Source organism: Anarhichas minor, unplaced genomic scaffold (assembly GCF_050575085.1).
Source record: "Anarhichas minor isolate MPS153535 unplaced genomic scaffold, ASM5057508v1 ptg000016l, whole genome shotgun sequence".
NCBI lineage: Eukaryota > Metazoa > Chordata > Actinopteri > Perciformes > Anarhichadidae > Anarhichas > Anarhichas minor.
In genome coordinates, this window is record NW_027466462.1 from 1,164,357 (window position 1) to 1,188,342 (window position 23,986).

The window sequence follows — 23,986 nt, forward strand, 5'->3', positions numbered from 1 at the left end:
AGCCTGACCTGTGCATCACTGTTAAAGGAAACATCCACTTTAAAGTACGTCAGCGCTGAGTCTTCTCTTCTCTTCTCTCTTACATAAGTTTGTGTTTTGTTGAGTTTGTCCCGTGATTAACAAGTCAAATGAAGATGGCGTTTTGTTAACAATCACAATGTTGAAGAGTACTAAAACATGACTATGTTGGCCTCACAAAACATCCAATTCACGGAAAAGAAAAAGAGGGGTTAGCTCCGTTAGCACCTGTTAGCTCCGTCAGCTCCGTCTTTAAATATCCAGCATCAGTATTTCTTTATAACTTACTTTGATAAATCACTTGAACATTTTGAAATGTCTTACTTTTGGACGATAATAAAATGATTAAGTCTTCAGCATTGTGATTATTCAGCTGGTTAGTCTTAAGGGAGTTGTTTTTAATAGCAGAAGCACTAATATAACGTTAAATACTGAAAAGCTGACGTCTGCAGGTGGATATTTCCTTTAGCAGTTGTTCTGTCCTCTGAAATGTCCCTTCTGGGCTTCGGTCGTCCACATCGCCCTTCTTCTTTTCAGACTCACCAAGAATGTAAATGTTTTGAGTTCCGCTATGTGACTGAGATGTGTCTTTAACTCTGATACTGATACTGCAACTGACTTGTGTGCAAAGTGACAGCAGCCTCACAAACAAACAAACTAATTATTTATATTATAATAAAACGAGCAAACGAGCCCCGTGCCTTCAGAAAAGATTCAAAAAACGCTCTTTGGTCGAGTCTTTTCTGAAAGGACTGCTCCTATCCTCAGACAGAGAAGTGGGGTTTTGCGTATATATATATATATTTATTTATATATTTATATTTATATATATATATATATATTTATATAAATATATATATTTATTTATTTATTTATATAAATATATATATTTATTTATATAAATATATATATTTATTTATTTATTTATATAAATATATATATTTATTTATATATATATATATATTTATTTATATAAATATATATATATATATATTTATATATATATATATATATATTTTGCGGCACACATTAATTGGCATGCACCTGTTTGTGAGCTGCTGCTGCTTCACACTCTGCCGTCTGAAGTCCCTCTGAACACATGGAGACGAACGACGGCTGGTTCTAATAAAAGTGTCCAAACTTGAAATAAAACACAAACTGATTTTTAAAATGGAAACATCTCAACTGTCTTCAGTGTTTCTTTACGAGCGTTTAGTTTATTTCAATTTAGCGTTCAGTGAATAATGTGAATTTAAACTAATTATTATTAAACTTGGTCTAAATGACTAAACAGAGTTCCGATAACTTCTTGACCTAAACAATACTTTGAGTATTATAGTGTGAAACGGATTAAATCCCGAAAATTATATGAGAACAAACGGAAAAAGTTGTTTAATAAATAAATTCTGCAGCATTTGATTCAAAGTTGAAAGCAGGAAGCTTGAGACGTGTGAGCTCGTCTTCTCCTGGAGGGGTTCTCCGTCTGACAGAAGTGAGACCAGAAACTAATGATTCTGTTCAGCGCACTAACTCGGAACATTTCCCCCTCGTCTCTCCCGGCACATCCAACAATAAGCAGTGACGCACACGTGCAGTCTGACATTCAGTTCTCTGCAGGTGGGCGGGGCTTCATCTGGCTTCGGTCTCCATGGATCCCACAAAAAAAAGTCCAAAATGAATCTTGTTTTCTCCTAAAAGAATCCAACAGAGCAGAAGATTCATTCACCTGCTGAGTGAAGGACGGCCTCTGTGTTCGTGGTAAAGAAACACCGTTAGAACGTATGAACATCTGTGAGGTATGAATCCATCCATCGATGGAAAACATGGTTTTCTACTAAGAGGCCAGTTTGGCAATATTCCCCAACTGTTACACATTTAATGTGAACATTTGACAAACATCATACAAGTCTCTCTGTGGTAGGAGAAGCTTTAGGAGCGCCACAAGAGCTAATGTGGTGAACGTCGCCCTCCTGTGGTTAGAAGGTCACCACGCTGCTGGAAACACTTCAATGCCTTCACAAGTCTAATTCTGAAGACGTCGAGACATTCAGGGACAGATTTGGTTGAAAAGTAAAAGTTTAACAGCTTCACATGGAAATATAACTTGGAAGTTTCGCCGTTCTGGAGATTTCAGTCGTATCACATGATCTTCCTCAGCAGATGAAGCTGCTCAGCTTGTGCTTTTGTTTGTAGGAGACGACGCAGTTTCCTACTTTTGTTTCTCTGAGGAATAAACAAGTTCTGCTGCAGAACAGTTTATTTTTCCTCAGAAATACTAAGTGGTTCAATGCTGCGTTCACGTTACCCGGTTATCATGGGAGAAATGGAAACGTTTTCCATCAGATAGTGGGCGCTTGCTATTTACAAGATAATAAACCGGGACTCTTGTATATGAACGCAGCATCCAACCCAAACTCAAAACACATGAAACCAACTGTGGCCCAGTTTTAATTCTATTGTCGTTACAAATCACCAAATCAGTGCGCAGCGGAACGTGCTGATGTTTGTGCACACCGCTATGTGACCCGCAGTGCAGCTGAACATCTGTATGTTTGGGTGATTTATTAGACTCCAGTAAGAAAGTGTTTCCATCATCGCTGCTGTGTCTGGATCCTCCAAACTGCACATGTCTAGAGGTGAATGTGTCGCGATGACTTACTGCAGAGCTCCTCACAATACAGCGGAGCAACGGTAGAATAAAGAGGACGTAACAGACACAACGTTGAGCATATGATTTATGGTATTTAACTTCATGGTGATAAAAGTTCACTTTGAGAGTTGACAAATGCGCAGATGAAACAGAAGCAAAAATGAAGGTAAGCAAAGGTTCTGGCTCTGATATATTTGTTTATTTTCTGCTGAGATGCCGTCAGGAGTTATACTTCAATGTTTGATGGTATTGTAGATTATATTTACAGTTAATGCAGTTTATTGCAGGTTACTGGTAAACAACAGAAGGAGTCTGGTCTGGAGTAGATGAAGAAGTGCAGCTACACAGAGTGATGCAGTTCTACTCTACGTATTCAGGGTTGTGTGTGTGTAACATGACATTAAGTACACATTAAGTACACATTATGTACATCTCAATGATTACTGCGTCCACTTTCATTTCATCTCATGAACAGAGTTATTATTCTCTTCTTCTTCTTCATGTGCTGATGTCCGAGTTGTGCTTAAAAGTTTAAACACTTTCTTCCGACACAAATCCAAAAAGTCTTTAAAACAAACACACACACACACACACACACATTCATGCACATGCTGCGTTCCAGGGATGCCTGAAAAGTTGGAAATTCCAAACGTGCCGCCTTTAAAGTTCAGGTAGGAATTTTAGGATTCAAGAATTTTAGATTGTAGAGCTGCAGAGTGTTTATAATCTTAGGAAGACACTTAACCTTTGTTTTAAATCAACAGTAGTCTGCTGTAAATGTAACAGGACGTTGGGCACATTTTTGGGGGGAATTCTGACCTCAAAAACACACACAACGTTCCTTCATATCTCCCCTTTTCCTCGCCCGTCATCACACCACCGTCTCCGAGCTCGACCCTTTCCCGGTGAAAAAGTCCCAGAAGTTGGAGGCCGGTTTGCCGTCGTCCTGCGGCGTCTGTCTCACCCAGATGCTGCTCTCCGTCGAGCCGCTCAGACTGGAGCAGCTGCCGCCGACGCCGCCCAGCGTGAAGCCCGGCGGGCCCCTGCGGTCCTGGGGGTCGTGGTCCTGGCTGAGTCTGGGGCCGGAGGACGAGGAGGGCTGGGCCAGGCTGAGCAGGTTGTGGTGGGAGTGGAACTGACGCATGTGGCGGATGGATTTACCTGAAGGGGCCTCGCCTGGAGGATAGAAAACAAGCACAGAAACGTTGTGCAATCACGGTTTCTTTGGGGAGATCTGTCCTCCGTTTAACAAATACAAATACAAAATAAAAGCAAAACCATTCAAGACAGGAAAACCTTTTTAAAAACGTTGATTTCAAGATGAACGTTCTCAAATTCTCATAGTAAGACTTTATTAAAGCTGGAGAAACTTATATAAAAGACGACGGAACAACCAAACCAGGATCAGTCATGTGGTCTTCGTCATTCATCTACTCTTCTTCTTCTTGTGTTCCTTATGTTCAACACAATACTTCATGTTAATAGTGATGCTGCGTTGGCCTCTCCAGCTTCCTGTCTGTCACCACTAGATGGTGCTGTGGCCTCACTTTACATCCCAGCACACAGACGTTCAGCGTTATATTCAACATAAACATCTTATTTTAAAGGTGCTTTAATGTGCCGTAGTGTAGGAGGATTGTAACTTCAGATTTTAGAAATAATGACCAATGGTCCAATTATATTTTCCTACATTTTATTTAAATGAAGCCGTTTGTTCAAGAAGATTCCTCTTAAATGAACAACTGTAAATTAACTTTATTTATTGAAACTTTCTTGGGGAATCTAAGAGGAAAGCATTACCTTTTTATTTCCCAAAAAGTAATAAGGGCATAAAATGATAACAGTCAAATTTAAAGGCACGTAGGTTAAGTATTGATATCTCCTTCATGAGGACACATGCGTACCGTATCTGGTCTCCTGGCGCTTCCTGTTCTGGTTCAGTTTGAGAACGTTGAGGAACACCTCGCTGGTCAGGCTGCCATCGCCGCCGTTGCCGTCCGGCGGGAAAAGCGGTGACGGCGGCTCCAGCGGAGACAAACTCCCGCTGGAGGCCCCGACGGAGTCCAGAGAGGCCCCCGTGTCCCGACGACCCCCCGACTCACTGCCGCTCTCCACCGTCAGGTGACTGCCGCTGGATGAGGGGACGAAAATGTAAAATGTAACATCAGTAGAGAAAGAAAAGTAGCTCAGTGACGAGACCAGTCTGCATGGTTACCTGAGTTTCCTCCGCAGCAGATAGTCGATGATGTCCGGGTCCGTCTGGATCAGGCTCATCAGGACCTCCTGCTGCAGCTCTGCAGACACCTGGAGGGTCACAAACCAAACGCTTTGATTGGATCTTGAGAAAATTATTTGTGTGCATAAATGACACCAAAATTAAAAAGCTGAAAAAACGTTTTTAATATCTCAAAGTCTCAGCACATGAAACAAATATTAGCATGATAAGGTACCAATGATGCTGATCCTTTCATACTTATTTTCCAAGTTTAAAAGTTACGTTAAAAGACAATACTTCATCATCTGCGTACCATGAAGAGCCTCCTGTGGTTCTGTACGAGCAGCAGGGTCACGGCGATGATGGCCGTGCTGTCCTCGATCCCCATCGCATGAGGACTCGGGTCTCCTCCTCGCTCCTTCTGCAGCAGGTTGGGACCAAAGATCACCGCCAGGTTCGCCGCCGTCATCTTGTTCCCGGGGATCTGGACGGAGAGAGGACGACGGAGAGGTGCTCATTTTGTACAATCGATCTTGATCCACTTTATTTGTTATTGGCTCTAAACCTGCAGTCGCAACATTACAATAAATGACCCCATAGAGACACAAAGAACACAAAGAGACACAAAACCACTAAAAGATGCACAATGACCACGGAGTCTGTCCCCCAGGGGCCCGTTTGTCTCATAATCCTGACTTCTACTCGCTCTATAGAACGGGTGAAGCCTGTACCTCCTCGTCGTTGGTTCCCACGCTGTCCTGGGCGAAGCTCTGCACGGTGTGCAGCAGGCTGAGGAGGCGCAGCAGGGTGTCACAGTTGCAGGGAGGCAGCAGGTAGAGGAGGTGCTGCAGGTACTGGAGCTGGTCTGCTCCCCTCAGCACTGCAGGGAGAGGACGAGGACTTAGCGGGTATTGTACAGGTGTTAAAGCTGTTTTAGTCACCGTGTGTGTGTGTGTGTGTGTGTGCTCACGGTTGGCGTGCAGGAAGGCGGGGTAGAGCTCTCTGGGCAGCAGAGGGTCAGGAATGTCTCTGAGGAACTCTTTGAGCAGCGCCGCCACGTCGTGGACGCTGTGCTCCTCGTCCAGCTGGACGTCCACCCCCCTATCGAAGTCCTCCAGCAGCTGAGCAGCACACAGAGGACAAGTGTACCCACAAATATGCATGTAGGAAAAGACAAAAACACACCAGGAGGTCAAACAGGAGTCACTTTCCCCCCCGACAGACACAAACTCTCCAAAACAGGATGCCACGCATCGTCAGCTTTTCCCTTGAAGATTATTTTCATTTTCCACTCTGACGGGAAACAATTATTTTAAATGTTGCTTCATATTTATTCTCAGTATTAATCTTCCCAAGATCTTCCTCTTTGGTACAATGTTTACAAAGAAAGAAAATTAAGTTTAATGAAATCTTGAGCAAAGATGTAAAAATTAAACACCAAAACCTGCTTTACATTTTGTTCTGCAGTCATTTGGAAGCGCCTTCATCATTTTTAAGTGTTGATTATGAAAAATAAAATGTTATTCCAGATGTTTAGTTTGTTTTTTACAGTGATAAATTGGATGTGGGTGAACAGGAAACGTCCTCACCTGTCTCACTCTCTTCTTAGAGCTCCCAACTCGGAAGATCCCCACCGTCTGAAGACCTGGGGACACAAAATGGTGCAACAAACAGTCTCGTAAAGTTCCGTTCATCTACATTTAAAAGGAAAATAATACTTCAGTGAGTCTATTTAAATGACTGTACATAAAAAACAAACTTTTAACTTTTGCAGCTTCAAGTTGAAAGAGTTTTGGGGACGCCAAATGGCACAAGTGAGCCGCAGCCGCCAGCGCGTGTCTCACCGTAGGTCTTGATGTGACTGCAGCACCTCTCCAGGACCCGGGGCACCTGTTTGTAGATGGGGTTGAGGCTGAGCTTGGTCTGGGTCCTCCCCTCCGACGAGCCGCCGCCGCCCGGCGACTTCATGAGCTCCAGCTCGGCCGGGTGAGAGAGCTGCAGCGCCTCCAGCAGGCGAGACTGACTCTCGACGAGGTCGGAGATGGAGTCCACCGACAGACCGCCCTGCAAGAGAAAGAGGGTAGTTTCCTGTGAAGACGGAAGTTTATTTTGAAAAGGCCGCATGCAGGAAACGGGCGGAAAGTGGCACGTGTTGCTGAACCTTTGCAGGAAAACGAAAAATAACTTTCAACCGTTGAATAAGATTCCTGGAAAACACGTCAAGCAACACAAGTTTACAGAAAAGTAAAACACTGCATCACATGTTTTCGGCCACTAGGGGGCAGCAAGCTGAAAAACACAACATATTATCAACATGTTATCACTATTTGTACCTGCAGCAGATTTCTGCACTTTCTCTTAACTCTGTTTTGCTCTTCAACTCAAAAACATCTCTCTGGGTTCAACAGTCATTTGAATCACTGATATAAAAGTATTGATTCGTGCAGCTTTAAATGAAGAGAAAGAGTCGAGAGAAGAAGAAGAAACACTCGGAGAGAAGCACCGACGGGAGAAAATGATGTCAGGAGAAGAAGAAGATCCAATAAATGTTTGAGAGGCAGACAAACGAAGACCACAGAAATATATAAATCGCTCGTCTGTGAACTGCAACTAATCGTTTCTGGAGGAACGTCAAGCGTCCCAACAGCAGCTCAGTCCAGAAAACTAAACCGCTCCAGAGTTCAGGGATTATTAGGATATAAATTCAACCTCAGAAAGAACAACTTTGTGTCTTTCGAAGCCTCTAAACCTTTATGAACCTGGTGTTCTTGAAGGAATGGAGTTCTTAAGTTATTCAACTTAAATACAGTTTTAAATATAAAGCAAATAACCTCCGTCTGTGTGTGTGTGTGTTCTTCTCATATCTCGAGGACCGCTCATCTCCTCTCCTTCACACCTGGTATACTGCTCGAGACCTGAGCGAGTGCTTTGATTCATTTTGTGCAATGTGGACGGTCGATATATTCAACGTCGATCAACATTTACACAAACAAGCACACGGCAATCTGTGTAGCAGATCAACATAATAATTAAAAATATCCTCCATCTTGTTCCAGCCGTTAATCTCAACCTTTACTCTCTCAGTGTACACCGTCTGTCACTGCACGGGACACCACGCAGCCACCACGTTACTGCTGCTCAGCTGACAACATGAAGATCTCCAGCCAAAGAGTGTGTGTGTGTGTGTGTGTGTGTGTGTGTGTGTGTGTGTGTGTGTGTGTGTGTGTGTGTGTGTGTGTGTGTGTGTGTGTGTGTGTGTGTGTGTGTGTGTGTGTGTGTGTGTGTGTGTGTGTGTGTGTTGTCAGATATGTAAACAGTGAGCTGCTGCAGTCCAGACAGCTGTAAGAGGGTGAGTCAGAGTCCCATTTAGGTTGAGAAGGATGAGAAACACGTAACCTTCAATATGTATTACAAATATTTATACTTAAAGCTTTACTTACAGTTGTAAATGACTTAAGTTTGGATTTTTTATGCCATAAATGGAGTTTTCACATTTCTTAACGGTCAATGATGAAGATAATCGAGCCACATTGTCAGTTCTGTGAGTCCGTCTTCTACCAAATACTCATCATCACTGTGTGTAGTGTTTACTTCAGCGACTAGTCGTATGAGCTGCACTTGATCGCTGGTTCAGGTTGGATCACTGCGCTGCTGTAATGATGCTCTTTACGGATTTTAACATAACGACTGTTTCCAGATCAGCGTTGAGAGGATTACAGGGTGCAACAAGCACAACACATGAAAACACCCACAGCAACAACACAGCGTGTCTTCACACTAACACACGGCTGTGGAAACAAAAGGAAGAGTCTGAGCTGTGACATGATGTTCATCAGTCACTCTGTCTCACCCTCCTCTGTCCTCGCCCCGTGTTGTCCAGAAACGTTGGCGACAGCGGGTTGTTCTGGGTCTCGGTAACTGGCGCCGGTGAGCCGGGACCTCCTCCCATGATGGAGGGGGAGCTGACCAGCGGCTTGTTCCCGTTGAAGAACTGCCTCTTCTCGGCCCTGAAGCGCAGGACGCTGGCCTCCAGGTCCAGACAGTCTCGCCTGCTCTCCTTCAGGGCGTCCTGCTGCAGCTTGTAGGCCCGGTCGTTGGCGATGACCTGGGAGAGGGGGATGCCGAACGCCTTGGCGGCAGATTCTGATGGAGGGGAGGATAGAAAAACAGAAAAGAGAAGACAAGTTATGTCACGTTTTCTTGTCAGAGACGTCGGTAACTGGAGCAGCGATTCTGAAGAGAGAGGACGGAATCATTTGTTGGCTTTACAGAAAGATTTCAAGACAAACTCAACAACTTGAACAGTAGAGACAACCGTGTCACGCTGCTGCTGAATTGTCTCTTTTTTAACAATCTCAAACATTCCTGTGATTTAGCTGCACAAATCTGAACCATGATGGGATCCAAGCCCACTTTGTGTTTCCTCCAAAAACGTTAGTTACATTAATAACTTGCTTTCTGAGCTGCATCAGCTCTCACACGGAGTATAGAGTTCAAATAAGAACATCAGGATCCTCATCGCGAAGATAACAAACGCGACGCTTTACTTCGACCTGAAGAACAGCATGATCAGCAGAAAGAGAACACAAGGAAGAGCAGCTGCTCATGAAAACATGAGAGCTGCTCCACTTAAACAAAATCTGTTTCCCGTCACTCAGGGTGTAGAACTCTTTCTGCAACATCTACGATGGATTTCACTGTCGTATCCTGGAATCTAATTCCTATTCCTGTAATACGACACCTACAAATTCAAAAGTGCACGGTAAATTATCAAGAAATGTTTTTAAATTGTTTAAATAAATAACAATATTGTTAAGTATTTCAGTATAGAGGAGGCAGGAGGGCATAAATCTGGTGTAATTTGAGGGTCCAGAGAGCTGTGATTACAAACGTTTGCCTGATATAAACTGATCCACTTATAATAACTCATAACTGTGCGTGATGCTGGTTGCCAAAAAAATGTTTGCAAAATTGTAAGACTGCAATAATAAAGATGTGTGAAGAAAGATAACTGATCAAACAGCTGGAACAGATGTTGGTTTAAACATATTAATGGTTAAATATGATGTCTGGTGTTCACTCATGGGAGAAAACCTTCTTCCTCTTTCCTCACTTGAAGTCTTTAAGTGGACATTTAACAGACGAGCAAAACTCTTAAGTGTTTTGGAGAGTGGTCAGAATGAGCTCTTCTTCACGGAGAAAAACAGTCTTGCAGGTAAATGAATCTCGTCTGAACACATTGATGTAAATCAGCTGTTTGGAGAACTGGAACTGGGAGTCCTGGGTTGTATTTAGAGAACACATTCCTTTCTGCTGATCACATCTGAACTCCAAACAGGAAAACGATGAGACTCTTTTTGTTCACGAAGAAATAGTGGACGAAGTGAAACTACAGAAAGAACAATTTGAACAGCTGGTTACTTCAGTCATCACAGGAGAGATTGGAGTTCAGGGAGACGAGCGGGATAAGAATAGACAGAACAGATGGAGAGAGCAGGTAAGAGGGGGATGAACAGGTAATCCTGTTAGAGCGGCAAACCAGACATCACACTCAGACCGATACTGGCTTAGTGCAGGGAGATGCAACATGAGGTTGCTGTCATCGTGGGAGTCTCTGGTCAGCTACTCGACTGCTAAAGCTGCAAATCCTTTGCTTTGCTGCGTCACATGACCACAACAGTTGAGCGCAGACTCTGATCTGGCACAAAATCCAGTTAGAGAGGTCAGTTCAGCGCAACAACAACCAAAACAATGGCTTGGATTAAAGAGTGACAAAGCAACAACTCAAATTAAGATCGTTGATTCGATATAATAGCGAAATGATATTTATCTATGCATCTATGCATCTATTCATCTTTGCATCTATTCATCTTTGCATCTATGCATCTATTCATCTATGCATCTATTCATCTTTGCATCTATTCATCTATGCATCTATTCATCTATTCATCTATGCATCTATGCATCTATTCATCTATTCATCTATGCATCTATTCATCTTTGCATCTATTCATCTATGCATCTATTCATCTATGCATCTATTCATCTATGCATCTATTCATCTATTCATCTATGCATCTATTCATCTTTGCATCTATTCATCTATGCATCTATTCATCTTTGCATCTATTCATCTATGCATCTATTCATCTATGCATCTATTCATCTATTCATCTTTGCATCTATGCATCTATTCATCTATGCATCTATTCATCTTTGCATCTATGCATCTATGCATCTATGCATCTATTCATCTATTCATCTATGCATCTATGCATCTATTCATCTTTGCATCTATTCATCTATGCATCTATTCATCTATGCATCTATTCATCTTTGCATCTATTCATCTATGCATCTATTCATCTATTCATCTATGCATCTATGCATCTATTCATCTATTCATCTATGCATCTATTCATCTTTGCATCTATTCATCTATGCATCTATTCATCTTTGCATCTATTCATCTATGCATCTATTCATCTATGCATCTATTCATCTATGCATCTATTCATCTTTGCATCTATGCATCTATGCATCTATTCATCTTTGCATCTATGCATCTATTCATCTATGCATCTATTCATCTATTCATCTATGCATCTATGCATCTATTCATCTTTGCATCTATTCATCTATGCATCTATTCATCTATGCATCTATGCATCTATTCATCTATTCATCGAGGCGTTTCCATGTTTTTGTGCAAGAGAAAACAACCTATCATCTGCAAAGGTTTGCACACTGCCGACTCAATCCTCAAAGTTCTGGACAAACAAACACTACCGCCAGGAAAAAAAAAACATGATAATGGAGAATTCTGCAAAACCACAGATTGCAGATGTCCCTCGTTTGATTTGACGGGATTGCCGCCGCGTTATCACAGTGATGTAGTGTTGTGGTGGTAAACAGTGGTTGCACCTTTAGAGGTATTACGGTCTCACAGGTGTTCAACGTCTGTCTGGAATGAGAACATTGAGGCGCAGCGAACATTTTAAATACAGTATTTCCACATACTGCATCCAGCAACAGTATACTACAGTATACTTACTGTTATCTGGCCTACTGCCTCAGCGATGTCAGCTAGAGAATAAACGACAACTCATCAAAGGAGGATGTTTGCCAGTTTGTGGTCTTGAACCCAGATTGTCCAGTTGGCGCACGCCGCTGTCCAACGACTGACACATCCTGCTAACAGTGAGCGGACGGGAAACACACCAAAAACATCACTAACTCTATCAAATTTGGGGACACGAACATCAGCATTGAATAGTGGTCTTCTGGTTGACAGTCCTGTGTTTGTATGCACCACCCACCCCACAAACATCAAAGACTTGAGTACTTCCTGCACCACCCGGTGATAACCAATACAAGTGGCCATTTTCCACCGTACTTTGCATATATTTAACATATAATAACAGTGATCCTCTCGTTGATCTCTGCTTGAGCAGACTTCAGCAGGATGAACACTGTCTTGAAACAGGTTGAAAGGTTCTTTACACATCACCCTGTGTAACCTGGTACATGTCATACAAACACAACGTCCCCCAGCCAACAGGAACGGGTTCATCCATAAGATGTTAATGTGTCTTACGCACTGTACTTTATGGCTGTGTTTAAACAGTAAGCTCGTGCTTATTCCTCACAGTGTTGACGTCTGTTGGCAGGAGCAGCCGAGCTGACCACTCCGTGCCTCTGCCTCCTGTCATTCGGCCACATTTTCTGGCATCCAGTGGGACTCCTACAACGGTGTTCGCTGCTGGTGCTGGAGGTGTTCAAGTAAACACTTGAGGAGTTAATAGTGGGCCGATGGCAGCCTGGAAGTCTTGGACAATACTTCACAGAGTCAGTCAGAGTCACAGAGTCAGTCAGCCGAGCTAATGGGACAGTTAGACGTCCTCGGCTTCACGGAAAGCTGAGAAGTCTGCACGATTCTCAGGTTTGGGTTTTTAAATCACCATGAAAGTTAATACATCTGGCTGACGACATCAAGTATCGCACCTCAAACACTAATGATTTAAGGAATAAGTCTTCGGCATGTATACACATACATATACGTTTTAAAACGTCAAGTTAAAAAACTTTAACGGTGGAAAAAAATGAATAAACCTCATTGAGAGCAACAGACGAGGGATTCCCTTTACAACAGAGTCCATCCATAGGACAGAAATGATACATAGCAGCAGCAATAAATTACATCAGTTAGCATTTCCCCGATGAGACCCCTCTGGGTTAAGAGTAAAACAAACACTAAAACCCAGACAGGAAAACAGATGTGTGCCTCTGGTGAAAGGCTTATTGTTCGGTCCTCAGGTCACTTTCTGTTCCTGGAAGACTGAAGGAGATATATTTAGGAGGGCGTTCAGCACTCACTACTACTCCTCCGTCACAGGCCAGCAGCTGCGTGGATGATAATATCGGTCCTCCGGGGCATTGAGCTGAGTGAATGTAAAAACCTGTGTTTGTTTAACACAGGAAGTCCTCTGTGTAAACCCAGTGGAACACATGCATCAACAGAAGCAACCTATAGGTTTGAGAGCAAACAAGTGAAGAGAAATACTCAAATATATCTTTTGGTATATCGTCTACCGCGTGTCGTCCGACCGTGTCTAGTTTGTTCCACTCGGGCTCTTGACCTGTAACAATAACCCGTGCGGTTGAAATAAACTCTCGGCACTCGTTCCATCTGCAGTAACTTTCACTGAAGCTCTGCGTCCAGGCTGCTCCACCACTGCCTGCTTTCAGGAGTTCACCTCCCTCGTTTGAAAGCAATTAGTTGCAAACCAAAGTGCTTGTTGGATGGTGGAAGAGCGTCTGAAACCTATTCATCATTCGTCACCTTTTGTATATAGAAAGAATGCAACTGGATTCCGGGAGAGAAGGTTTGAACATATGCACCGTTCTGCCCAAATTTATTGCATAGCTGAATCAGCAATCTGCATCAAATCAAGGAAAAGAACAAACAACATTGTGGCTCTTCTTGTCATTCACGTTGCCAGATCACGTGAAAAACAGTGTGACTCATTGTTTCTCTCTCAATAACTCCACAGTCGCCCCATAATAATCCTGTGTCATGTAACCTGCTACCTGCTGACCCCTGAAGGCCACACAGTCAGGACTCCGGTAGTACCGGGGCAGCGGAGCCAGAGGGAACGCTGCCAGGTCCCGATGTTCTGTGTTTTGATTAGCAGCGTTAGCTTCAGCTAAGTCCCCCTGTGCAGGAGGCTGGAGGCAGGATTTAAAGACCTGCGCAGACAGCCTGGGAACATGTGTGTGTATGTGTGTGTGTGTGTGTGTTGGCTCGTATCTCCGATAATCACCTGAGAGTAGAGAACATCTCTTTATGAGAGGTTGGAGTCACATTGGCAGATGAGGCTTAGCAGGAGAGAGGAGGAAGAGCAGGGAGTTAAAGAAAGCAGAGGGGAGGAAACTGAAAGCAGTTGAAGTGGCTGGAGGCTTGTGTTTACATGTCCTATCACCAATACCATGGCTGTCATTTAAATAAGTTGTAATCGCACCTTGACATGGACTTACTTAAAGCAAGTTTATGTATTGCATGTTGCACGCATGATGTTCAAAGTGCGACACTCACAGATCGTTTTGTTCCCGTTCAGAGCGACGAAAAGGTCGAAACATTGTGGCTCAGTTTGGTCAGAGGCTCAGACTGAACTGCTTTTAGCTTCATGGGTGGATGACAACATGTAATATGGCTTCACTGCTGGATATAAAGAAAGACAGGGGTTGCCTTTGTGTTTACATAGAGTCCTCATAGTTTCCACAGTACGAATGCAACTTCATCATCAACGACACATGATCCACAGCTGTATAACTTATAAAGAGTAAAACTAATGCCAACGGATTACAGCGGTGTGCTGATTAGTTTTGTTGAGCTAACTGTTGGTGGTTTTGTTGCCTAAAGCTAACTGTTGGTGTTTTTGTTGACTAAACCAAACTGTTGGTGGTTTTGTTGACTAAACCAAACTGTTGGTGGTTTTGTTGCCTAAAGCTAACTGTTGGTGTTTTTGTTGACTAAACCAAACTGTTGGTGGTTTTGTTGCCTAAAGCTAACTGTTGGTGTTTTTGTTGACTAAACCAAACTGTTGGTGGTTTTGTTGCCTAAACCAAACTGTTGGTGGTTTTGTTGCCAAAACCAAACTGTTGGTGGTTTTGTTGCCTCAACCAAACTGTTGGTGGTTTTGTTGCCAAAACCAAACTGTTGGTGGTTTTGTTGCCTAAACCAAACTGTTGGTGTTTTTGTTGCCAAAACCAAACTGTTGGTGGTTTTGTTGCCAAAACCAAACTGTTGGTGGTTTTGTTGCCTCAACCAAACTGTTGGTGGTTTTGTTGCCAAAACCAAACTGTTGGTGGTTTTGTTGCCTAAACCAAACTGTTGGTGTTTTTGTTGCCAAAACCAAACTGTTGGTGGTTTTGTTGCCAAAACCAAACTGTTGGTGGTTTTGTTGCCTCAACCAAACTGTTGGTGGTTTTGTTGCCTAAACCAAACTGTTGGTGTTTTTGTTGCCAAAACCAAACTGTTGGTGGTTTTGTTGCCTCAACCAAACTGTTGGTGGTTTTGTTGCCAAAACCAAACTGTTGGTGGTTTTGTTGCCAAAACCAAACTGTTGGTGGTTTTAATGCTTAAACCTAAATGTTTGCTTTATTCTTTTTTTAATTAATTTTGCAAGTAATAACATAATCAAACTGTTGTCTTAGTGTGTTTAAATCAAAATAGGTAAATCTGAGTTAATTGGATTTAAAAATCACTTTGAACAATGTGAACATCATGAAACATGAATTAATATTAATTCAGAGCTGGTTGCTGCCAGTAAGCGTTGGTCGGGTGACACACCATGACTGTGGAGGACGTCTGTGTTCAGTCATGAATCTGTTCATGTCGCAACAACGCAGGACGGACGCAGACACACAAAGCTGGACTCCCTGAACGCTCTGCAGCCCTGAGCCACTTGTGCTTCATAAACAGCACTTCAAGAATGTGAGAAGAGCATTAGCGGTAAAAGCCGGTGGACGTCACTGTGGTGATGACTGAAGGGGACATTGTGTAGGACGGTAATGTTTACTGTGTGTGGGTGTCGGGTCACGCAGGGACTTCGTGGAAACAGACTATCAGGGGAGACAAACCGTATTGTTTTCTTTAATGTGAAACCACACGTGACCGTGTTTGTGTGATGAACTCACCTCGCTCTTTCTTTTCCTTTGAGAAGGAGTCAAACTTCCTGCGTAGAGATTTTCGCCGTTTGTGTATTTCTGTGAGAGAGAAAAAGAGAAGAGATAAAAGTCACCATGAATAAAATGATTAGAGACGCTGAAGAGCGTGTGAACAATGAAGACTGTGTGTTCAGAGAAGTATGTGTCGAATACGTGTTTCCACGAGGATCGCAACACAAACGCTCTTATTGGCCTTAAAATAACTTAACACTCAATCATCACTTCTCTCCCTGAAACACAAACACCGCCCTCATTGCGACCTTCCCCGCTTTCCTCTCCTCGTTCCCTTATGATCTTTCCTCCCGAGTGGTTCCACCTCGTCCTCCGCTCTAACAATAGAGCTGACTCTCAACAGACCTGGTTGTTTGTTTGATTAGCCCCTTTGCTCACGACTGCACGGCACCAAATGTGGATTTTATACATGTGGGAGGAAAATGAATAGTCGTTAGTTAGGTGAAAACGACACTTTAAATATTTTCACTGTAAAATTACAGCAATCTACCGGCAGCAGTGTCTCTCTACTGTATCAAAAGAATACAGCAACATACTGCAATCAAAGCATCCAGTAATTTACTGTAATTATTCAAACATGACTATATTTTTCTGGCAGCAGTTTCACCAGCAAGACTTTTACAGAAATATACAGCATCTCTACTGCATCGAAGAATTACAGTAACTTATTGTAATCAAAATGTACAGAAATTTGACAGCAATAGAAAGACGTGAAAAAGAAAAACTTTCCCCTTTTGGGAGATGGGGTTTGTCGGACGTGTGGTGCATTCCTGCATCCTTTATGTTTGTTCTCCAAATTCCTGCGGATCACGAGCCAAACATTGACTTTAGTTGTAACAACATCGGAGTTTGATCTCAGAAAATGCAGCGGCTAACGTCGTGCAGCTTCTCTCCGGGTGGCTGTTTTACATGGACACATCCTCCTCCTCCTCCTCCTCCTCCTCGAGTTCATGAGCAAGAAGCCATTGTTTAGGTTTCTCAATCTGGTGTTTAGAAATCACTAATTCAACACCGGGGTCTTTCCCCTTTTAGGGAACGATCGGAGTTCCCTGCATCGCAAATAATGCAGTCTAGAATATTTGGGACTCTCTTTGCTTGCAGAAAGTTAAAACAGTGAGGGGAAGAAAGACTATTTGAGAGTGTGTGTGTGTGTGTGTGTGTGTGTGTGTGTGTGTGTGTGTGTGTGTGCATGTCGGGATAAAAGGGTCAAATTCCCATGACTGCAGGAAATTAGAGTTTATTTCCAAAGCGTACGGTCCCTCCCATCGCTCACACACCACCTCCAGCTGGGGCTAATCCCTTCGCGTGTATGTGTGTGTTTGTGCACATGTATGCACTCACATTGTATGATTACATAACGCACGTTCACAGAGAGCTAGGACACACCGAGACGAATGCCTCCGACTAGAACTGATATTTTTCCTGCAGTTTTGCATCATTTGTCGTTGGCAGAATGTTTCGGTTAAAGGCATCGTTTCAAATCGATCACAGGATCACTAATTGATATAAGAAGCTAGAACCAGAGAAACGTTGACATGTTTGCTTGAAAAACGCTATATTGTCAAAACAATAATTTTGTCTTGAAAAAGAGGACCTTCCTGAACAAGTGGAGCTCAAGGGAAGAGAACCAACGCTAGGGAAACGTTGAAGACGGACAGAAGATCAAAGTAAGCAGAGAGCGAGTTAGTCTGGAGTCCCTGTAGAGACTCACAGAGAGAGACAGAGACAGAGAGAGACAGACAGAGAGAGAGACAGAGACAGAGACAGAGACAGAGAGAGAGAGACAGAGAGAGAGAGAGAGAGAGAGAGAGAGACAGACAGAGACAGAGAGAGAGAGAGAGAGAGAGAGCATGAGAACGAACTCTCCCAAAAACACACCAAATAAGAGCAAATCTGTCCCGCAACCACTGACAGGTTTCACAAAGAATCCACCGGATCCTGCCAATGAAACCAAATACACTCGTGCACAGAAACACACAGGTGTATGCAATCACAGACACTTCTGGAGGAAGTATTCCAGGAAGTATTCCAGTAAGATGTTCACTGGAGGACGACTATCGTCTCAAACGGTCCACAAATGAATCCAATCCTCACGTTTTCTGAGTGTATCTGTCAGACGCCATCAGCGCTCCAGTAATGAAGATGAAAAGACAACATCCAGTGGAAGCGGGGAATGTACGAGTGTGTGTGTTTTCTTGCGTTTTACAAGCTCTTTGGCCGGGTTTACGTGGGCTGAAGGTACATAAAGCTGGTGTTGTTTAAAATAACTAGGTTCCAGGTATGTTCCTAACAGGGAACACATGGGAACATCCCAACCCGCCCACATCTGAATGTCTTGTTCCCTGAATTTCAACTTGCCTGCAATTTGCTTCTTGGTAATTCATAAGCCAAGACACCGCAGTGAGTGATCTACTTGTGTTTTCCCATGAATCTCAGTGTGTGACTGAACCCCGGCCTGATGGGAAAAGAGTTTACATTCATCCCTGAAGATAAAGAAAAGGAAGATGGCGAAAGAGGAACATTTCCCGAAAGTGAGGAGGGATGAGTAGAGTCTCACAGGATGCAAGTTGCTCTGAGTCTAAACCTTGTTTCCGTTTCTCACATTTATTCCCTCGAGACCATCGTGAGCTTTTATTCATGCCATGTGGCGGCTGCGTAAACAGACTTCTGTCCTCACAACATGAGTAACACACGCTCACACAGGCGTAACATCCAGGACCTCCAACACTTTGAGTCCTATTAAGAAGCCAGTATTATTAGAGTATTAAATATGACAGAACAATCTAATCGGATTATTAAAAGGTATTAATGCATCGGGAAGATAAACATACTGAAGGAGCAAAGGTAACAATTGTGTACTAAGTAATGTACTAAGAAGTGCAGCAAGAGGAAGAGGAGAAGAAGACTGCAAAGCTCACAAACATAAATGTCAATGAGCTTCACTGTTCGACTGGGCCTGAATTCAGCAGCGTGGTCAAAGGTTAATAACTGAGAGAGAACAGTGGAGTCTGAGAACAGCAGCTTACTGTCTCTCAGGAGAACGGCTGTACGGTCAGACCGCACACAACAACAACACAACACTTCTACTATCAGACGCTTCTTGTGATCCTCCCGACCTCAGCCATCTCTCCATCCCAACAAACACCAGATTAAAAGAAAATCTCAGTTTCTGGTGAAACCAGATGAACTCATGCAGGTTCACCAGAAACTCCTTCAGCTCAGACTCCAGCAGAGACCGGTCCACTGTGGACAGACCCAGATCCTCCAGCAGAGACTGGTCCACCGTGGACAGACCCAGATCCTCCAGCAGAGACCGGTCCACCGTGGACAGACCCAGGTCCGGCTTCTCTGCAGCCTTGGACCTGCAGTCGGAGCTCCGGAGGGAGGAGAAGAGCTCAGCTCCCAGCAGCAGCAGCAGCGTCTCCTCCTCCTCCTCCAGGAGCAGCTGCTGGAGACCCAGGACGTATCTGTTTGTTTTATTAAATATCCTCCCTAATCCAACAAATATCCAACCTTCACCAATATCAGCCAGTAAGTATCTTAAGAGGAGAAAGCTAAGGCAAAAAGACATTCCTGAGCAGCAGCGCTCGTTAAGCTTATTGCTTCGGGTACTTTGCAATAACGTGATGTTGCCTCGAGAGACTTTAGAGAGAAAATAAATCTGGAACAAAAGGAAAGAAACTAGATATTGAAAAGTAAGAGAAACATTTTCATGACAGAAATCTGGAGAAATTCAAAGTGATGCTGAAGTTTGAGCTCATTGTGAAATGCAGTGATTGTAATCTGCAACAAATTGAAGATTAAACATGTGACACTCACTCTTTCCACTTCCTTTTGGAGACTAAAGTCTTCTTGTGTGGTCCCTCGCTTTTAGCTAACTGAAAAATAAGCAATAAAAAATGTCTTCAACAAGCTCGGCTGGAAGAAATAACTGGTTTTTGGCTGCAGCTCCTCTTGAGATTATTCTTGTGTCCACAGGAGGCAGAGAGACGACATCAAGGAGCCTTTTTTAAACTCTCCTCATCAGAAAAACAACATCATCTGATCTGATATCAATCAATCAAGCAAAGCAGGTTCTCATCTTCACCTCTTGACCTTTTAAGGTTGACCTGAATTCATTCCGACACGATGTGAAAGTCTTGAGACATGCCTGTGTTTGCTAAGATTGTATTCACAACCTGTGAAAACATTTTTTGGTACCTCTCGGGATGCTGATCTTGAAGTCCAGGTCCCTCTCCTCCAGGTGGTACAGGGCCACCTCCTGTAGCCTGGCCCGCTCCAGCTCCGACAGGCTCTGGATGGGCACCGGCTGCAACCGCACACTCTGACCCAACATGGTCGCCCACGTGTGGTCGCCCTGCAGAGACGAGAGAGAGAGACGATTATCAAAATGGTCCACAAGTAACCAAAAAACCCAAAAGCTTTAAGGATGAAGTGGAAATCTCTAAATGTTATCAACCGACCACCAAGTACTCGTAGATAAAACATCAGAGTCACCACGTTGTAGTCAGAGTTGATGTCCCTGATTTAATCTATTGTTATTATTACAATCGGTTTATTTTTAGCTTACCCATCTTTGTCTGTTATCCTTCAGATTTCAGTGCTCTGAACGCTAATCTAAGTCTCTACAGCCACAACTTTCCTATTTAAAAAGGTGATAATGCAGTTATTATATTTTTAATCATACTGCTCTTGATTTGTTTCTAAACATCAGTTCATAGTTGCGTATCTATTTTTCATCAAGCCGAAGAAGGCAGTGGGATTTGGTCAAAAGCTCAGGGATGAAGCTCACACACTCCCATGCTCCATTGTTTGACTGCCGGGCTCCGGGGTCGACTAAAACGCTGCCACGCAACACACAACACACATGAATAGAAAAGAACAGTTAGTCCAGGAAAACATTCTCAAATAGTCCCGAGAGGAACGTCTCTTCGTCTGCGGTCCGAATCGGATTCTTTCTTTAGTGGCTTCTATTAATAAAGAAATACTTTGTTCTGAGTGGAGACTTTTATCTGAACGGTGGAGATGCTTGGACTGGCTGAGCTCCAGCTCGTAATGTTTGGGAGACTAGACGTGTTGGAGCTGAGCCGGATTCAAACATGACCCAGCTTCTAATTCTGTTTCAACTTCTAAAGTTATAGTTTAGGATTTATTTGTTCTGCTACAAAGAATAAGTCTGATCCTTCCAACGGACCCAGACCGTCTCCCATCAGTGCTGCAAGTACAAAACTTCAATGCTTCGAGGTAACAGGACGGAGTGAAGAGGAGTCAGAGAGACCCAACGAGAGGCTTCGAGGTAACAGGACGGAGTGAAGAGGAGTCAAAGAGACCCAACGAGAGGCTTCGAGGTAACAGGACAGGGTGAAGAGGAGTCAGAGAGACCCAACGAGAGGCTTCGAGGTAACAGGACGGAGTGAAGAGGAGTCAAAGAGACCCAACGAGAGGCTTCGAGGTAACAGGACGGGGTGAAGAGGAGTCAAAGAGACCCAACGAGAGGCTTCGAGGTAACAGGACGGGGTGAAGAGGAGTCAAAGAGACCCAACGAGAGGCTTCGAGGTAACAGGACGGAGCGAAGAGGAGTCAAAGAGACCCAGCGAGAGGCTTCGAGGTAACAGGACGGGGTGAAGAGGAGTCAGAGAGACCCAACGAGAGGGTTCGAGAGACGGAGGAAGAGCCTGTGCATGTGCGTGTGCCTGTGCATGTGCATGTGCGTGTGAGTGTGCGTGTGCCTGTGCATGTGCGTGTGAGTGTGAGTGTGCGTGTGCATGTGCATGTGCATGTACATGTGCGTGTGAGTGTGCGTGTGCCTGTGCATGTGCGTGTGAGTGTGAGTGTGCGTGTGCATGTGCGTGTGAGTGTGCGTGTGAGTGTGCGTGTGCGCGAACCCATCGAGAAACGAGGAAGAGTCTCAGGAATTTCACACAAAAGCATGGAAATCAATCAACGCAGTGAAAACCAGAGGGACGCTCTCTTTTCTCTTCCTTCTTCTTTTCACTTCCTTCTCACCTTTGTTCTCTTTTCTTTTTATCCCCTTCGTCCTTGACCTTTTACTTCCCTCCCTTTACCATTCAGCATCCTTCCTTCCATCTTTTTATCTCTTCCCTCCACTTTTCTTTTCATCCCTTCCTTCCCTTTTCCATTCCTTTCGGTTTCCTTCCTTCCTTCTCGTTTTCTTCCTTCCTTCTTTTCTTTCATTTTATCCCTTCCCTCCTTCCTCTTTTACTTCCTTCCTTCCTTCCCCCCTCCCTCCTTCCTTATGTTGTCCGTCTTTTTCTTTTCACTTCCTTCCTTCCTTTGTTCTCTTTTCTTTTAATCCCCGCCATCCTTCATCTTTTCCATTCCTTCCTTCCTTCTTTTCTTTACTTTTGTCCCTTCCCTCCCTCCCTCCTTCCTTCCTTCCTCATTTATTTCCTTCCTTCCCCCTCCTTCGTTCATTTCCTTCTTTCCTCCCTTTTCTTTTCCTCTCTTCTCCCTTTCCCTCATCCCTTCCCATCTCTTTTCCTTCCTTTTCTCCCTGTTCCTTTCCTCTTCCCTTCCTTCCTTCCTTCCTTCTGTTTTCTCTTCACATTTCTTTGAATGCGTTCATTACGTCCGTAATGAACGGTATTTGCTAATTAAACTAAGTATCGAACAAATGCGAGACTTACATGAAGTCATTGGATCTCTAAAGTCATTAGGATTCAATCAACTGTAATATTTCCTCTTTAAAAGATATAGTGTCTCTTTAAAGGATTGAAAGAACTTTGTCGAAGCTTCTAACTTCCCGTTAGATGACGAGCCGTACATACGTACACGTGTGCCTTTGTACAAACACTCGGCCTCAAGCCTCATCTTAGCTGTTACAGAAACACGGTGACCTTTCACAGCTATTTGCAGAGACTGCCTCCCTCTGTATGTGCACATACGTACACTTCCACATGTGTTCGACGTCTGTAATCGAGCCGGACCTCAGCCCACCACAGCGGGATTGGAGTAAGTTGCGTAACCAGACCGGTCGACTGCGGTGAAAGTGGATGAAAGTTGCCCGCGGAGGCTGGTGAGGCCGGGCGACGTACAACGTCTCAAAGCAGACGTGGCTCGGTGGAGAACGATGCTATGAGGAATGTTGGTTTACCGTCTGAAATGTCACGGGGAAGAAGTGACATTTAGGGTAAGTGCCGTGACTCACGGACACAGATGTGCACGTCTAACAAAACTAAACATTTGTCAGCGCACATTTGCCTCAAAACTGCATCGCGAATTACGCTTCGAGGGTAACGCGAACGTTTTTTCCGTGGACTACATTTGTTTTTGACGTAATCGCAAATGTGAAACGCGATCAAGTGGTTTGCGGCAGCATAAACATGAGGTGTTGATTAATATGAAAGAAAAGTCGTCCTGAAGGTAAAACTCAAAGACAGACAAGAAAACAAAGACGTGTTTGAGGTTTTGGCCACATTGGGAAAGGTCATACAAAGTTGGCGGCCATCTTGCCAGAGATCTACAATGTAGATTTAACAATTGGGGTAAAGAACCGACTCGATCCGGGAAGGGAAACGATTCAAACCAGACCACAGACAGGAAGATAGAAGTGAGGTGAACCACAGCAGAAGAGAACTAAAGAGAAGTCGGCTCTATTTCGGTCTGAAATCAAAGATCTATTGTTTCTACATTACCAAAGAGTGCGAGCGGTAAATCTGCCGTCATCATTGTGCGTACTTTGACTCCGTTTAGACCTTTTGAGCTAAGAAACCAATCGCTCTTTCACAATTTCCAGATGTTACACCGGTCCGAGACATTCTTTCTCGGAACAAAAAGAGATAAGATCTGGACGGAGGAACCGCCACGCCGTTCAAATATATGAATAACATTTGTTAAAATTA

General features: G+C 43.7%; 1 protein-coding gene across 1 annotated transcript in view; it reads right to left on the minus strand.

Moving 5' to 3' along the window:
- Positions 1–2,845: 2,845 nt before the first annotated feature.
- Positions 2,846–23,986, minus strand: part of arhgap36 (Rho GTPase activating protein 36) — a 36,529-nt gene continuing 15,388 nt past the window's right edge. Inside the window, exons 2-12 of the mRNA XM_076092355.1 lie at positions 20,325–20,481; positions 16,083–16,151; positions 8,734–9,026; positions 6,728–6,947; positions 6,473–6,528; positions 5,854–6,004; positions 5,615–5,763; positions 5,197–5,367; positions 4,884–4,972; positions 4,573–4,799; positions 2,846–3,844 (exon numbers count right to left, since the gene is read on the minus strand). Of these exons, the coding sequence (XP_075948470.1) occupies positions 3,540–3,844; positions 4,573–4,799; positions 4,884–4,972; positions 5,197–5,367; positions 5,615–5,763; positions 5,854–6,004; positions 6,473–6,528; positions 6,728–6,947; positions 8,734–9,026; positions 16,083–16,151; positions 20,325–20,481 (1,887 nt within the window). The 3' untranslated portion in view covers positions 2,846–3,539. The remainder of the gene's footprint in view (positions 3,845–4,572; positions 4,800–4,883; positions 4,973–5,196; positions 5,368–5,614; positions 5,764–5,853; positions 6,005–6,472; positions 6,529–6,727; positions 6,948–8,733; positions 9,027–16,082; positions 16,152–20,324; positions 20,482–23,986) is intronic.